This window comes from Argiope bruennichi, chromosome 4 (assembly GCF_947563725.1).
Source record: "Argiope bruennichi chromosome 4, qqArgBrue1.1, whole genome shotgun sequence".
In the NCBI taxonomy this organism is placed as follows: domain Eukaryota; kingdom Metazoa; phylum Arthropoda; class Arachnida; order Araneae; family Araneidae; genus Argiope; species Argiope bruennichi.
Genome location: NC_079154.1, coordinates 143,102,119 through 143,121,128, shown reverse-complemented (window position 1 = coordinate 143,121,128; position 19,010 = coordinate 143,102,119). Strand labels below are relative to the sequence as shown.

The 19,010-nt window shown below is 31.5% G+C and overlaps 1 protein-coding gene across 4 annotated transcripts in view; it reads left to right on the top strand.

Annotated features, from left to right (window-relative positions):
• LOC129965901 (uncharacterized) overlaps positions 1-19,010 on the top strand; it is a 142,197-nt gene that overhangs the window by 44,124 nt on the left and 79,063 nt on the right. For all 4 annotated transcript variants that reach the window (XM_056080172.1, XM_056080173.1, XM_056080174.1 and 1 more), the window contains 7 exons: positions 5,668-5,824; positions 10,277-10,437; positions 10,712-10,912; positions 16,528-16,629; positions 16,831-16,972; positions 17,115-17,188; positions 18,793-18,904. In XM_056080172.1, the coding sequence (XP_055936147.1) occupies positions 5,668-5,824; positions 10,277-10,437; positions 10,712-10,912; positions 16,528-16,629; positions 16,831-16,972; positions 17,115-17,188; positions 18,793-18,904 (949 nt within the window). The remainder of the gene's footprint in view (positions 1-5,667; positions 5,825-10,276; positions 10,438-10,711; positions 10,913-16,527; positions 16,630-16,830; positions 16,973-17,114; positions 17,189-18,792; positions 18,905-19,010) is intronic.

Here is a 19,010-nt window from a genome sequence, read left to right as displayed (position 1 = left end):
AATTATATTTATTGAATAAATACTAAACGAATCAAGTTTAAATGTCATTTCTTACCTCGAATACCGTTCGTTCAAAACTCCATCTTTCGTACCAATTTTGTACAGACCATCTTTATTTTTTTCAAGCACACACAGATGAGATTTCACCAATCTCTATTCACTTGCTCTATCAACATCTGGAATGGGAACAACAACATTACCTCCAATATCATCCTCAGAATGTGTTGTATCGGAGATCTTTTTTTATTCGTTTGGCTTGCTTTATTAAATTTTCTTTGACTTCCTCCCTAATTAGAAAAATGTTGGTCGACTTATTAGCAAGCATATGCTCCCTTGATTGTGCTTGTTCAATTTTTTGTTCTTCTGCATTCATATTCTCGAAAAATTTCTGAAATTCATCCTCGTCTTCGATATATTTTATAATATCTGATGACAAAGTTGAGGTTGTCATTCGAATTCTTGGTTCAATCCCAAACATAGCCTTGTAAGGTGATTGTTTAATTCCTGAATGTAGAACTCTGTTTTTCATGAATTGGACAAAGCGAAGACCATAGGACCACTTTGTAGTTTTATTATCTTTCATCCATGAAGCCAACATATTTTCTGTCTTGGTTGGCCCTGTCAATCAAACCCTGCAATTGGCTGCGACGAGGTTTCCCATGAACCATCTTCAATTCTTAATAATACATACGTAGCTGCTCTATAACTGAATTTACAAACTCTCTTCCATTATCAGATTGCAGTATGCAAGGAGCACCAAATATCTAAAAGATATGAAGCAAGTCAAGTAATCAACGTAACCTCTTCCCTCTGAAGGGGTCGTAGTGACACAAATTTTATTAAATGGTCCTGCTAAACTATATTAAACTTAAATTCATTATCTGCCTGAGGTTGCATGTGAATCAAATCCACTTGGCAACGACAATTCATTTCTGAGTGAAGGATAATTTTAGAAACCAAACCTGTCCTTTTCCTATTTTTTTTTCTGTTGAAATGTTTCACACATTGATAAAAAAATTTGCATAATCTCAGTGGTTATGTTAGCATATTTTCTTGAAATCTCAGTTTTAAGTCTGTCTCTACCACCATGTCATATGGCCACATGTGCACTTTTGATGACATCAAAATTTTTTTCAACTGGTGAATAATATTTGATGTTATCATTTGAAGAAATCAACTTTTTTATTCCACTGATCTCAAGAATGTGAAACTTTTTTAATCTGCAGTAATGAACAAAACTTACGAGCAGCAGATTTTGCTTCTTCAACATCAGATAAAAGAGTTTTCTATTCATCACGTCTAATTCTGCTTTTTCTGTAACAATTGTAATTGTTCAAGAAATCTATTTTTCCACTTTTTGGCGCAAAAAGCATTAACATTTTCTTCACTCATCGAAAATAAATCAACCGGCACAAACACGCTCCAACAAGAACAAAATTGGGCAACTTCACTTTGTTTTGAAAATTTGAACAAGAAATCTAGATTCGTACGCTTTTAACTCGACAAAACCGAAAATAACTAGAGAAAATCCGTTCTCCTTAGCACTGTCATTCGGGTTTTCCCTGGCGCTGTCAGTTAGAACGCATCTTCCCTAGTAAATTCGCGTTCTTCCTAGCGCTGACAGTTAAAACGCGTTTTTCCCTAGTTAATTCGCGTTTTGACTGATTTCGGGTTTTCACTGTAACATATATATATATACTTGTTTATTATTGACTAACAAAATAAAATAAAATATAATGAGAAGTTTCTTAACGTTATCCGCCCGCCCATCCTATTTGCAATATCTCAAATATTTTTGTCCGAAAAAAAGTCAATGTAAGTTTTTCATTTGACATATCACAAAGTATGCTTTCTACATGCGCTTTACAGAGGCATAACGGAGGTTGTGCTGAGTTCTCACAAGTGCATAGGAACAGAGTCTTAGAAAAATAAATTCATTACTATCAATAACTATAAAAGTAATTTATTTTTTGTGGGATTAAAAGTGTTAATTGATTTTAAAGGTTTTTATAACTCGTATTTTATTGACATTTTATTTGGTAATGACCTTAATGCGGCCCCGCATTCAGCACAAACATGTCAGTTTAGGATTTTAAATTATATATATTTTTTTGATACGTTTATTTTTTTTAAATCCAAACGTTAAAATAGCATTGAACTGCAAGTCCACTGAGATCTCTAGAATTTAAGTTGCACGGTAAACTGATTTAAAACTTTATATTTTGACGAACGCACAAAATTATCATAGAACTCCTACAGAATAATGCATCGCAATTGAGAGAACATTCCTGCAGGACCAAACACAAATGCAGATATTGAAATAATTTTTAACTGTTCGATAAAAACCTACTGACAACCACAGAAACATTCTTTCGTGGTTGTGATTCGACTCGGCGTTTCAGCATGGAATATGTTTTATAGATGTACACTAGTATTTTAAGTTATGATAATCTGCACATTTTGTTGGATTGCCGTGAGATTAGTAGACAGATTTTCATGATATTTGCGTGGTACTTTTAAATATGCTAAAATTTTGAAATGTTTATCATGTGTATGTTTTTTTTACATGATAATTTGTATTTTCAATAGCAATTTAGATTCTCCATGGCATAACAAAATATTTTACTATATATTCAGAACTTAATTAACAATTAATGACTTAATTAAATTTTGACACCATATTAGCGGTGCTAATTGGTAGTAAGGTAAATTATAATCGAGAATTTCAAGGTAACACAAAAGGTAGTACACATTTTAATGTAGCTATAGTGGTGCGTATTTAGAAAAAAATTTCGACTATATTTACGAAGAAAAAAATGTAAGGAAAATCCAGATGTGGCATAATACCACTAACAAAAAAACCCAAAATTGTTTCAGCCTCATCAGCACCACTATGCAAGCAAAGCAAGCTCGAGAGCCAAACGACTGCTTTGAAGGGGATTAAATCCATGACATTTCCAGAAGCAATCAATTAATAGATCCGAGACAAAATATCCCATTAGTCAAAATTAGGAGCGCTGCATTTTTAGCCCTCGGATTTAATTGACGGGTGCGGCCGCTGATTTATATTCCGGTATTCTTTGGAGAATAGGGCAGCAAAAAAGAAGCCTGGCCTTTGGACTGGAGCGGAAATTCCATTCTCTCTCCGTCATGAGTCTCTAGAAGCAGACATTAATTATTGTTCTCAAAAGAACTGCTAGACAGAAATTGGCAACTGATTGGTCACATACATTTCTGATGCATAAACTTGGCGGGTATTTATTGGTTTTTATCAGATTTCATTTAACTTCATCCATTACGTGTTTTTAAATGTGGAATTTTGTAATCCATTCTTCACTCACTCTCTCATCTGCTTGAAATATGTAATTTCTTACAGTTGCGTGTTCTTAGTGACAATAAACTGTTTTAATGTTTTTAGAACTATTGAGATAGGAATGGATCAGCTGATAATTCATTCCTTGCGGACGACAGTAAATCTGGAAGTAAACTGATTCCGAGATTCCCTTATGTTTGTAAAGATGAATTATAAATTACAAATTCAGAAGTAGAAAATAATTTCTACCTTTCATTACACTAGTATAAATGAAGTTTTAAAAACTGTTTTTTCTAAAATTATTTAATTTGTTTCATGTTTATAAATATGAAATTTTGTAATCGATTTTTTGATTGATATACTAGAATTCCGAAATGTTCAAAAATTGTATGTTCTCAATAGAATTACAATAATTTAATATTTTTAAAACTTAATTATGATATAGTTAATTAATTTCTTTTAAATTTTTGTTTATATACATATGGCATCATATGTTTTGGATATTAGAAGATTTGGTGTCAAGACTTGACAATATTTAAAATAATAAATAATAATTTAAGGATTCAAAAATTCATATTGATGAAAATTAATTTTTTTAGTTTACTTTAAAAATTGCTTTTATTTAATGATATTAAGAGAGCTTCAGTGAAATTTCTTGCTCGAAGTTCATTTTGTGTTAGTACTATATGATCACCAATTGACATTAGAAGTAAAAATGAATTATAAATAGGAATGACAGATTAGCAACAGATATCCATGACTACGGTATGTACAATTTCATGATAAATTTTCATGAAAATTAAGGTGTTTGCTTTTGCTTAAAATGTTTGTAGCAGTCCAGATTTTCACCAAAAATCCGATGCGTTTGAAAACCATCTGACAAATGAATCTGGAGTTTGGTACTAATTTTTTCACTTTATATAATACACGTCAGTTCGTTTCCTGCCCTGTATCATTTGACTTCGGTTCGAAATTTCAGGGTCCATTCCAAAATAGCCGTCGAGTTATTTTTTTAAAAAAAGAAAGTTAACTAAACTATAGTGCAGTGTGAGAGTTTCGAGGATGGGCTCAAATTCTGTCATCTAACTGCGATCGTACTGTCTTCTGTTTGCAATTCCCATTGATAGGATTGTAATCCGGCAAATCAGATATTTAGACAAAACTTTATAATACTATGTCACGCGATCGCTTCTTAACTGGGTAATAATAACAAACGTTTTATCCAAAACTTATCGCTGAAGATGAGAGTATTCAGTTTTATGTATTCTTGGTTGATCTAGCAATTTAGAAGATACAAAGGAAAATTCAGGATTTGTTTATTTTTTGTTGGATAAAACTTTTATTTTTAGTAAATAAACGCTATTTTTTTTTCGTAAAAAAACAATTTGATAAATTACGAGGTATAAGAAAATGTTTCATATTTTTTTATTTGGTACACTTTTTTTTTGTAAGTTATTAATATTCTGAATGTGAGAGTACTTGTCAGACTTCGGTCATTTAACTTTATGCTATTCGTCAAATCTGTTGTTTTGCTAACACATTTATTTATTCTTCATTCCTAAACGGTAATACAGCCCATGCTATTTCACTGCCTGGCATCAAAATGTCTTAAGTTCGAGGACACGCGGGACATTAGCAATCTTGTTGGAAGCTGAACTGAAAAATGTTTTTGGCTAGTGGAAGTCTCTTTCCTTTCGTTCCGAACAGCTCACAGATTTTAAAACTACAGTACACTCCCGATTAACGGCGGAATTGGGTGGCGCGGCCGCAGCGGATAACAAAAATCGCGGATAATCCGAAAAAAGCTAAAAACGGGTATAGCAAAAGACAAAACAGTCATTCTAACTTTGAAAAATCGTTTTATGTACAATAAAACGTAAAATAAACAGCAGGAAATGTTTAACTAACGCTTAATATTTTAGTATATCACTCAAAACTAACCTAAAATGCATTTTGGTAATGAAAACAGAAAAGTGCTTTGTACTTACGAGAGGCGTCAAGGATACACAGAAAAATTAATACATATGTACTGTTTTAATACTGTAATGTATTATGTAATTACAAAAGCATAACTGTAAAACTACACCTTTTTAAAGAAATCAGTCATTTGTGTTTGCTTCTTGCTTTGGAAGCATTTTCTCTTTGCTTGGAAGCAAAAAAAAAAAAAAAAAAAAACTTAGTGCGGCAGGCGCGGATAACCCGCTCGCGGATAATCGGGAGTCTACTGTAAATGGTTCACATATTTTGAAATGTACGAGCACATTTTTGTAAACTGAAGATATTCTAAAACAAGTTTTTGCTCTACTCATGAAAGTGTACATTTAATTTTTCATATTTTATTTTTCTCACGACAGTTCGGCAATCGTCCCGAGTACTACATGCACGCTCAAGACGAGATGGATATCCAGGCACTCAAGGCAGGCACGGACACGGGGAAACCGAAAAACATAAAAATCAAACATTTTCAACCCACTGGTGGTAACCAAAAAGAAATAATTGCCAGATCTGCAAGTGAGTATCCATTACTACTTAGATTTTTCAAGGAGCGGGTCGACCCAATGTGAGAGGCACGCGACTTTAAAATGATTGGTTTTACAGAAAAAAAAAAAAAAATTTTTTCCTATTGATTGCAGTGGGACGTGGATAATTTGAAAGACTCAAAAGAAAAATCCAAATGATTGAAAATCTCGAATTTAGAAAAATGAAGTCTGAAAGTGAGTAAAGCAGGAGGAAACTCATTTTAATGACAAAATTGGAATCGAGGAATTTTTTTATATATTCAGCTATTTTAATAGCTAATGCACCATTCATGAGAAAATAGTAATCAATAAGCTGAAAACAATTGTCATTTTTGGAGGAAAAAAAATCACTTTGAAAACAATAGTGTCATAAAGAAATGGTAGTTCCCTTTCAGTTTCACAGTCCCGAAGGAGCAGCCCGGTTTTATTTACAATCTGCCGCCGCACATGAAAAACTAAAAATGCCATCTTAAAGGTAGTTATGGACACTAAAAGATGCCGTACCTAATTTTTTTTTTTTTTTGGGGGGGGGGGGAGGTCTACCCATTTACAATTGTACCGGCTCTAAAATTTCCAATTGCAACACCTTTTTTTTCATGTCATGAATAGCTTTCGGTGTTGCATCGGTTGACATTTTCTGTTAAGGCGTTTCCATATTTAGATGCGTGAGATTAGATATTCTCTGGACGTTGGTAATATTCATTTTTGTCATACTTTTAAAGCATCTTTAGAGCTTGATTCCATATAGTAAAATCGTTTGTTATTCCATTCGTGACAAAATATTTAAAGTGAATATTTGAGGATTCTTTTCAAAGAACAAATATTCAAGAGCATTGAAAGATTTCCGCCTGAACCTCCATGACACCAAAATGGAAAGTGGTGTTGTATGAGTAAAAGAGACAAAATTAGATATATTTAAAAGAAATGTGAATGAATGTTAAAACAAATCCTGCAAAAAAAGTGAACTGGTTTTAATTATTTTGCGCTTTGGTCCTGCATTTCTTTATCAGTGTTTATCACTTCTTAGTACTCATCAACAAACATGGAATGATACACCGCTTTATTTCAAAAACACGAAAAAAAGTAGTGCATTTTATTCGCTGATTTCATCTATGTTTTACCTGTATCTTGGTGTTCTATGAAAATGTTTCTTACCTGCCAAAGTCATGTATACTGGATATATGCATGCTACAGACGTGAAAAGCAAAATACAGAACATTGCTCTAAATGTTTATTCACAATTTTAATTTCCATTATTGTAGCCCTTTTATAAGCTTAAATTCATTATATATCTTGCTGCTTGTCATATGAATAGAAATTTGAAAAGAGGTATAGTTATAAGAATTATTATATATAATTATAAAAATATGAATAGCTTTTTATTTGGCTTTGAAATGCTGCCGATCATGTATTCCTCGAAACCAATATCGTTTTCTGCATTGTTGTAATATACAAATATATTTGCAAAATACGTTAAATATATTTCAAAAATTCAAAATATGGAATCCAAGCGAAAAAATTCTATTTCCATCACATTTTATGAATAGTCGCCACTCTTAAGTGCGGAGGACAGCCTCATTGCGATAGGCCGAACTTTTGACTCATAAAATGTCACTTACAGAATTTAAGAAATTGCAGGAAAATGGAAATTAATACTTCATAGGATGTAACTATTTAATTATAAGCATTCTGATAAATTATTTCTTTTAACAATTTATGGATAATATACTACATAATTTCTAACAAGAAAAACGCCATGTGTTTGCTTAAATGTATTGATATTTATTTAAGTGTACAATATTTCTTACATGAATCTCAAACTTCATAAGATTCATCTGCCGTAATTATAATTACTGTATTATTGTATATAATATCACAAATGGAATAAAAAATTATGTTCCAATATAAATTTTCGATTATTAAGCTGGTACTTCCTAAAGACATCTAAAAGAATAATTATCTATATATTATAATTATTATTAGAGTTATATAAAGACGGCCTCTTACGAATTTTTTTAATCCAAAAATCTTTAAAGATACTTTAAAACCCTTTCAAATGAACACCTTTTTTTATGATTGTACGATGAACAATTTCAGAATAAAATCTAGTAGCTCAGTTTTTTTTTTTTTTTTACTACTATACAACGCAAAATAAGGTGAATCTCAATGAAGGAAAACAACTCGTTTTCTCATGATTTTTAGCTTTGACTTGGAATAAAATTTGAATTATAGACATGATTCTTATTTTTTATTAATAGAAAATTCAGGAGACTGGAGAAAATATTCGAACTGGCCCAGCTCTTATGATTTAATTTAAGACCCCATCTACGCTTGGACTTATTTTCAAATACCTATTTGGGAAAAGAATTATTAAATTGCACCAACAAATGCGGATCTATAAACGGATCTTCAATCATTTGAGAATGTCGTGAATCAGTAATGAAATGAGCGACCCTTGCGAATTGTTTCTTTTGAGTGTAGGAGATTTCATGCTGATTGAACAATCCTTACTTAAAATATATTTTTTTTATTTTCATTAATTTAAAATGAAGCGAAATTTCGATTTTCCACGATAACGTTTGAAAATGTTGCAGTAATTCTTACATCATCTTAAAATTCAAAAATGTTATTTTTTCAATTATACTCATTTTTAGTATCTAAATTAAGTCTATTCTTAATCAACTGAACAACATTTACATTATATTTTCCAAACATTTATCTCATGTAAAATAAAAATACAATTTAACCTGCACGAGCACGTTAAGCGTGCATGGGAAAAAAGAGTTCTTATAAACTTGTAGCCGTCACGTGGTGATAAGCTCAAATTCAAAGACTGAGTTAATTCTTATTGCAAAGTAAATCTATAAATAAAATAAAGGGTCTAATGAAATGAAATAAATTTGAAATGTGATATGTTCTAAAAAATAAATGCAAGAAGAATTTAATATTCAAATTTTAACGGGGTAGACAGAAAATAGGGAGATACAGTGAACAGAACAGTGTAAGGTTTCTGTAATAGAAGTTACCAAAATTTGAAACTACAAGATATTTTGATGGTAAGGAAACCAAGTTATATAAAGTATTAAAATGCAAATTTTAATGAACATTAATTCTATACAAATAGGTAGTCGCCAAAGATGGCGTAAACAATAAGAGAAATCGCACGTAGGTCATCTGATATTCGAAAATTCTTTTCTACAAATCAATATTACATAAATATTTTACGAAAATTGAACATGCTAAATAGTTGCTGTTTTAGTTGTGCTTGAAAAATGTCTAGTGAGTAAGTGAAATTTTTTAAAAAAAAAATGGCATTATATTCAGCTTTTTGATTGTTATATCAATCATAATTAAAAATCTTTGAACCCTATAGTTTCATTGAAAATTCCCATAACATCCTCTGCGGCCGCTTTTCAGAGAGAAGAGAACCAGATTATGTCTGATATCAAAATGAATGTTTACTTTTCCTGGAAAACGGCGCAGTGTCTGTATCGAATTTAAATCCCGCCAATCTGAATTTACATAGAATCCAAATGAATTTTCTCTTAAAAGTTTAAGACCTTTTACATAATTTGTATCAAAGGAGTTTATTAAATTTGTAGTTTTGGCCTTTTCACTTTTTAGTACATGAAAGAAGAACAAGGAAAAAATATTATAATCGTCAAAACATTGGACTTAAAATTTTCAATGAATCTTCGCGTTCCTGAGTTCGAAAAACATGTTTTAAGCATAATCTACAATTTTGTGCTCGAGACAGCTGGGAAAAATAAAAATAGACTGAAATTTCAAATGTAGCTTGAATATAAAATTTGTACATTTGATAAACATAAAAGAGATTTCATAAACATGAAAAAAGAGAAATCACAAAGGGCCCAAGGCAAAAAAGTCCAAAATTTGCGTCTGATTTTCTACTGCACACTGCAAAACTCAAAAGCGGATATCAAAAAGGTGCACGCACGCTTCCGGCTTTCTCACCTCCTCTCGAGCTGCATTGAAGGGTGCAGACGCTTAAAAGAACAGAATAGAACGTTCCATATTTTCCAACCATACGAAATGCCGCGTTCGATTTGAGAGTTACCTATGAGATTTCTGTCTTAATGGCAGTAAATAATAAGATAAAACATTAAATATTCATTTATTTTAAAAATTCACAATTCTTTAAAATATGAAAATCGATTCAAAATTTATTGATGAAAGTTAAAATTATGAAAGAGAAACATCTATCATCCGCTGGTGCAATTTTAAACCTTCTTTTACGCTGGACGGAAATCAAGAAATGTTCGCCATAATGAAATTTTTTTCATTAATATTTATTGAATGAAAACTCATTATTTTAGGAATTGATAAGAAATTTAAGAGATTTTTGGGCGTCATTTGGAACATTCTGATTGAAATGGAAAATAACAGCTTTTTAAATTCTGAAACAAATATTTTGATTTTCCAGAACCAGCGGGCACGCGGATGCAGATTCGCGAAATGCTGGCTAATGGCAGCTTGGAAGCCCTCGAAGAGCTTGTCCTCCAAGGTCATGGGGATCGTCTTCTCGGAGAAACTGCTACCAACCCCCTCGTCAGAGATTTTATTCAAATGGTGCCCATTTATATGGTGAGTTTTACCTTACGTCCCTCCCATTTTTGAGCCTATCTATTTTTATTCATGAAAACTTTTTATTCTCCTATGCTGCCTCGTGGGCCCTCCCTTGTATTGATTCAATCGACAATCCCATTGGCGTCATCAGATTGCATTTTCTTTCTCCGTAAAATGGAAAGCATGAATGATTGCATAGTCTTCTTTTAGATCCAACGACAGGAAACACACATTTGAAATTCATCATTTCTCAGTGCCAGAGATTCATTTGAATGCTTTGTTTCCTTTCCAGGAAAGGATTTACGAGATCCACCGGGCCGTGGCGCGGGGCCGGTTGCGGGATGTTCAGACTTTGCTAGACCGCAAGAAGCTTGCCCTTGCCCGCGACCCCCTTGGGGCGACTCCCCTGCACAAGGCCGTCATGTACGGACACAAGGACATCGCCGAATACATTGCCATGAATTTCCCACTCAGCAAAGATGCCAAGGACTTGGTATGGAAGATTAACTTTGCACACTGCACTCATTTGTATGCTTGTAAACACGATCGATGGCCTTTCCCGAGGCGTCAGAGTTTCGTGCGTGCAAGAGTTCTCCGTAGCAGTTCTCATTCTTTCCGAACACTCAATAAATTGAATACCAAAGGATAGAAAATAATTAAAAGTTAATTTATAATTTTTACTCTAACAACTCGCTTTACTGAATTTGTCTCTAAATATGATTACAAAATGTATCGTAAGATTGTGATTCAAGATTCAAACGATAAAATTAAAGAGAGAAAACAAAAATAATAGTGAGGCTATTTTTAACCAAAGTGTAATGAAGGATTACGTCTTTTCTGCAGAATATAAAATAGTGAAATTGTCACAGCATTGAAAACTAATAATTGAACTAAATAAATTATGAAATAAAAAAAAAAGCGTAGATTTTTCAAAACTGAGCAGAAAAGTCTCATATCTATGTTTTTGTAACACTCTAAGGATTCCACGCGCATTTCGACGTAGCCCCATAGATGTCTTTAAAGTGCACTGCACGCATTTTAACGTAGGGTAACGAACGATGCTAATTCGGTTTGCACTGAAAATCACGTAGGGGTGTTACAGCACCAAAAGTGGTGTCGACGTATTTCTTTCCCCCTACAAGTTTCGACATCTTGATGAATTGGAGGGGAGACAACAACGGCCATTTAAGGATATCACAGGATCTGAGAGCCCGAAGGTTTCTTTAGGCATAGGGCATTGTGATGGTGCCGGCGTTATGGAGGAATGAGGGGTGAGAAAGGAAAGGGCTCGCCCAAGAAAAGAGAAACAGGAATTTTTCCACAATTGTGTCCTCCATAATGGCTCTATGTGGACTTAAATTTAAATTGCATTTTGTTTCAATAGTTTTTGTTTGATATCGATAGGGATAGGATTCCTTTGATCTAAGCGTTGCCTCAAAATTCCATTGAGTTATTTTTTCTTAATGCAGTTTTATGCTTACTTGTGTGTAAACATCACATTGAAGTACTAGCAACTCGAAAAGGATATATTTGAAAAATTGAAATCGATATATAGTTAAAATATTAAATATATTTTTCATTCTTAGTATTATTATGATTCAAATTTATACTTTTATGCTAATCTCTACCTCCAATTATTTTTCACAAAGTAAACAGCTGCAAATGAATTTTGCGTTTTAAAGCAGTCTAAATTTCAAAGAATATAAAAAATATATTGTTTCTCTTATCTTGTAAAAATTTGGAATAATGTGTCGTTTTTTATAATGCGACTTCTTTTCAAAGTTTTTTTAAAGAACTGAATAGAATAATTTCATTCAAATTCGTAAAAGAAACAATAAAAACATTTTTTAAGAATTATGTCTATTTAGAAAATTATTAATATTTAGTCTTAATATACCTTGATGTAGATGAAAGCAAATAGTAAAATAAATTTAATTCAGGGTTTGATTTATTTTGTTAGGAATATTAAGAAACAAATCACATTGTAAAAGTCTTAACATCGTAAACTATCTGAAGATATTTTTTCAATAGATATATTTCTTAGATAAAATTATAGATCTCTAAAACACTTCTAAAAAAATAAGTAGGTAGTTCAAAAATTATGTTCTTATTTTACAGTTCTTTGAAGCCTTTTTTTTTTTTTTTTTTTTTTTTTTTTTGTTGTTGTTAATATGCTAATGAGAATTCTTCATTAAAATCTAAAATCTGAGTGGATAAATGAGATAGCTTTTGATGAATCTTCTGCAAAGTGCAGCAAGATTTTTAATTACATGTTTTTAAGGACGTTCTAATGCAAAATAATGCAGATAAATGCTTCAGTGGTGCGCAGACAATAAATTATTTTTCAATATTTAAAAGTGTAATATTCATAGTTATGCCTTGAAATCACAACCTGTTATTTACTCGTGTAAAATAAAGGATTATACATTACTTCACTCAGATTTGTTACTGATGGGCGTGTTACTTATGGAACAAAATTTCATAAACTGCACACATTTTGGCAGGATCAACCTTAAAAATTGTGGAGTCCAAACTGGAAAACAATTTTTATCAATATTTTATTATTATTATTGTCAAAAGCAATCTAAGGATTTGCAATCAAGGTAACGATCACTGGTAGTATTTACCTCTCTACTTTCTCCTATGCATATGCTTATGAGTGCAGTGGTATCCGTATTTCTTCGCACATTTGAATAGATTCAAGTATGAATTATGTACATCTTCGTACCCTTTTAGATTGGAGCAAAAATTCGATACATATTTGTAATAATGATGTCAGAGAAAAGAACCAAATTTCATTTATCTATTTTTTTTTCTTGCAATTTTAAATGATTAATCAAACACTCACGAATAGACAGACTCACGGATAATCAATCCTTTTACAAATTATATTCAAAAAAATTAATATAAATCTACATTTTGATAAAACTGCATGATAAATTTAACTAATCTAGTTGCTTTTGTTTTGGGGTATCATGTTCACACATTCAAGGTCATATAGATTTCCCATCAGCCAGTTTCATCTAATATTTAAGATAAAATTATATTTAAGTTAATTGCAATTAATTTAAAAGTTCTCTCAAATACTTTGACTGGAATGATTCCAAGGGTGCATGCTCTGCCTTTTTAACCCTAGCTATTGAATTGAGAGGAGGTTGAAAAAGGTTAATAAAGGGGTTTAAGTGGCTGAAAAACGGGGTTAAGCCATATCCAGTATGCTATATTAAACTGAAATTTCAGAAACAATTGTTTGTTTTTTAAGTCAATTATATAAATAAATACTTGTTATGCAAATTTTCCAAACATTTTAACAAGTTTCTAAAAAAGGCTGAATTTTTTAATCTACGTTATTACGTTTAAATATTACAAATTTTTAATTCTTAATCTGCTTTTTAATGTTTCTTTTAAAGTTGCATTTAATTTCCATGCATGTTTCTTAATACATTTAAAGTTCAGTGTTTATAGCTTTTTGAATCTCAAATGTGTCAATTTCCAATCTCAAATGTGTTCCCAGTTCATATTGCAATATTTTCATAGTTCGGTGTTAAAAGAATGTTTTTTTAAATGTTTCTTTTGTATAAAATTCTATTTAATCGGATTTTTTTTTCCTGTAGTGAACATTTACTTTAAATAAATAAATATATAAAAGACTACTGACTATGTTACAAATTTTGGATACTTTCAAATCCGCTAATAACTAGATTTCCGAATGATTTCAAAATTTCACCGACGTATATATATAATTCCAATCAGCGCCAACTTCAACCACAAAACCAATTTCATTTATTTTTGCTTTATACGAGAGCTTATAAGCATAGATGCATCATCAAAGATCGGATGTCTCTCATCACCTTCCTTTAAGAGAAATATTAAAAATATATATATTTCTTAGCTGTATATTCACTAGATATGTCATATGGCGGAAATTTAAAATTATTTCCAAAACCTTTTGGTGCTCAAGCTGCCCCAACCATTCAACCGATTCTGTTAATTTTTATTTCATATTAAAACTTTTGTCCATTAAATATGTCATCAATGATCGCCTTCTCTCTATGATTTCCCAATTTTGAAATAATAATTATAATGATGATGATAAACGTTTGTGGATGATATTGTGGGTGGATATTATTTGTTTTCTTTCAGCATTTCTTTATAATTCCGTTTCTCTGAGTGCTGGGAAATATATAAATACAAAATTTCTGAAACTTGCGAATAAATTTTTTACATCAAATTTTGGTGATAAATCTTCGAAAACCAGTTGTGTGATACGTGCAATTTATAAATATCGTACAGTAGAAGATATCTTGAATTATTAAGTTTAAAACTGCTTAAATGAAAAGTATCAAACTAGTTTTTCAGATTAGACGAAAATGAGAAAAAAAAAATATATTTATGTACATTGTATTTTTTAAAAGAAAATTTTAAACATTATAAACGTATCGAAATTTATGAAGAATAAAATACTCCTGCTTAATATCTTAAAAGAATTGTTTGTTTGTTTTAGCTGCTTTTGAATGTTTTTGTAGATGACAATTTTATTGAATGTTAACATAAAATGGTGGAAATAGATGAAGGAAAAAATTGCAATAAATGTCGATAGTTTTAAATTTCACTAACGCTTTAAAATCACTAGAACAGTATACAACTTCAAAACTAAATTTTAAATAAAAATATTTGATATGCATTTACACTGGTGCAATTCATAAGGTTTTAAATTGTATATTTCATTATTTTGAATCATTTAAAAACGAAGATGCCACTATTTTTCAATAAAAAATAATGATTATAAACAAACTTGAATTCTGATAAAATTGCTACGAGATGTTTTAGGGCCTGGATAACTAATACCTAAGTAGCCAATTATGTAGCTCTAAAATAATATATTTTTTCAGCTGCCCAACCAATTTGCTGATTTCCACTCAAAAATTGTATGTTTTATTATAATAGAAGATGATGTCATTTCTTCAAAAATATAGTACAGCAGTTCTATATTATTATTTATGCATTTCAGTTAACAGAACTATTTATGATTAATTCTAATTTTAGACATATGCTACCGTATTGCAAATGTTGATTACTAGATGCAAAAATATTGCAATGATTTATTTAAAAGAATAATAAGGGAATATGAAGACAATTTTTTCCTACATTGACTGCTCTCTCTCTCTCTTTGTGTGTGTGTATATATATAAATATATATATATTACACATTGAGACCGAATATATAATGAAATTTCTGTTCAATGATTCTGCTGTGCAACGATTCGCAAAGTGTTATAACAGCGATCGGGGTTAAAAAGAAACAGAACAGTTTTCCCATTTACTATTCTTAGAAACCCTCTGACTTTTGTAACCGTACAAAATGAACGAAAGCAATAAAATTTGACTTGAATGAGCGTTAACTAGTTCCTACCCTTAGGGACTGTTGACCCCACATGAAGTTTGGGGTAAAGCAAAAATTCGGCTAACGCTTTCAGTGCATCTCGTTTGGAAAACCGATGCGCTTTTACGACACATTACTAGTCTGACATCTCTCGCTTTTCGGAAGTTTCACACGTAAAATGAAACCACCCAGAGGGTTAAAAATTGATAAAAGAAGAATATAATATAAATAAATAGAAGAATATATATAGAATATATAAATAGAAGAATATAATAAAATAATCAGTAAAAAAATGAGTTAAAATTATTAAAGCCTTTATTATTTATTGTTTAAAGCTTTCACTTACTTACCCAAAGTCGTCGTATATGGTGCATGAAAGCCCGCAATGAAAATTAACAAAACATGTGTGTTAAACATTTAAAAGACAATGTGTCACAAAACAGAACATGCATACCAACATTCAGAAAAATTTAGATGCAAAATAATTGAGTTGTTGTAAAGGAGCATCGCGCCTAGGAAGGGGAGATAGCATTGTATGACGAAATAATTTTGAAATATTGAATGCGCCGATTTTTTTACTTGAAAGTGAAATTTCATTTAAAGCAAATAGCTTTAAATGAAGTTCATAAAGCTTTAAGTTCATAAATCTCTGCCATTTCACTATGAATGCAGCCAGTTTATGAACTGTCGGCAATATCTATCTATTGCACCTTCCTCTTTCTTAGGACGGCCGAACGCCTCTCCATTACGCAGCGGGACTCAAGGATAATCATGAAATGTACAACACGCTCATCGCCTTCAGTGCCAATCCCCTAGTTCTAGATTACGTGAGTTTCATTTCTACTATGTTTTAAGTTTCAGATCATCTAAAAATATTTTTATAAAACAAGAAGTTACTATCACTATTAGTTTAAATAGTGATTCATTTTTCCTTCCGTGTCTTTGGTTGAAAACATCATTAGAAATGCAGACATGTTTCTGGGATACTAAATGGGTCTGTAAATATTTAAACAGAACTTTATTTATAGAAAGGCAAGACAGCCGAGTACTACCTTCAGTTCCCCGAGCATCTCCACATGGAGCAGCTCTTGAAGCAAAGTCAAAGGGCCAACGCCAACTACATGGCCAATCACGCCAATAGGATAAAAGCGGTCGCTTCACCCAAGAGAAGTAAGAGCTTCTTCGATGCAATATTAGTAGCACTCTTAAATGTGTAAAAACTTTTCCTATCGCACATAAAGCAAAATATAAAAGAACGAAAAAGTCTTATTCATTTTGATGCAAAGACATGAATCTGTTTTTTCCCCTTTAGAATCCCCTTACCCTACAAGAGCAGCATTGTCTTTAGACTTTAATGGAAATATTCGTCCACAAAATGGAGAAGTGGTAAGATGCATCTGTTTACATGATTAATTAAACGACTCAAAATAAATGGAACTTATTGCTTGATTCATATTGAGAGTGATTCTTAATGGATCATTCATATTTGATGGGAGAAGGGGGGATAGGGAATAGCAAATGAATGCATTTTCACATAGGAATTATGACACGAACCATGTAACAAGAATGTTTGTTTCCGCCTCTCAATGCATAGAAAATACCCAAATTTTTCCTTGAACATACTCCAGTCGGTACCTTCATGTTGTCAATCTTAGCAGGTAGTAACAACTTTGCGATACTTCTTTTGACCATACAATAAAGAAAGCACCATTATTTGATTTATGACTTGCATTTGCCTTTAGATTTCCGTAATTTTCTGACATATTTTGACCCACGTAATATTTTTCGCATATGGAATCATTTTTTCATTGTTATTCTCTCCTTCCTTACCAAACAGAAATAAAAACGATAAACCTGCTCATCTATTTTCAGATTTAATTTGCTCAGCTTGTAGTTTTTATTTTGCCTCCAGTTTTTACTCTGACGCTCTTAACTTTTGCTTCAAGCTCTTTCTCCAACATTTAATGCTTCGGAAACAGTCTCGTTCATCTGAATTATGAATTTCTGGTGTCATTGTTCTGTTGATTGATGAGACACACATGTGAATTTTCGTTTGGCACGCTTAAAAACTGACAGGCTTTTCTATTCGACTCGGAAACAAATCATCGAGGAGGCTCGGCTTGAAACTTTTGAATGCAGCTCTTATTAATCAGTGCCTTGTTTCACCCTGACTGTGCGAATGAGAAGGTGCGATTTTCTGTTTCGTGAGAGAAGGAAGTGCGTGTCATAAGGAATCTTTTGCACATTTCAAACGACAGAATGTAGATTAAAAGAAAATCAAATTGATTGCATTTGAGCAAAGATTTTATTTGTGTACTTATTTATTTATTATTATTATTGATTCGCCGGGAAATGAGAAGTCCTACGTTACGTGAAAACATCCAGCAACTTAGTTGACAATTCCTAAAGTGAGTAAGAGACTACAAACAGCATGTTTGAGTGTAGCCTATATTTTGTTTACTGACTTGTTTATTTCAATTTTGGAGCAACATTGATCTGCCCTTCATATTTCTCAAACACTTATTTTTGTAAAAGAAAGGTAAGAAATTTTTTTTTTCATTAAATTGATTGTTCGCTTTTACACACTTATTTTAAAGTATATAAAAGCTGAAATATTTGCAAATATGAAATTTTCTAATCGATTTTAAATTTATTTCCTGTTGGTTTAAAATATCGAAATTTTAATACTTTGTGAAACACAATCATCAATGAATCTTTGAATTTAATTACTTTTAATTCCATACTTAAAGGAGCCACCTGAGAATAAATTTAAGAATAACAAAAAGTAATTGAAGATTCCGTAATATTTATAATGATGAATAATAAGTTGCGCCCTAGAAAGTAGAAAACAATCAAAACGAAAAGATAATTTTTAAATACGCTTTAGAAATGTGTTTTTGAAAACTACTTTTATTCAATCTATTTGTTATTGCTTTTTTATATATCTGTGTGCATAGGATGTGCGACGCACCAATCAACCTTCTTTTCAGAGCGATTCGGTGGAAGACTCAGAGATTCAGAAGAATAATCACGTGAGCTTCAAGATGCCCAAGAAAACACTTTTCAGAAGCCAACCTCTGCTACCACCGCCGAAACTAAAAAGTACTTTTATCTTCATCTTTATCGTGCAGGAGAAGGAGCATTATTTTATGAATTTAGCTTCATATTTATTCTTACAATAAGTGCAGCTTTTTTTTTCCTAAACATT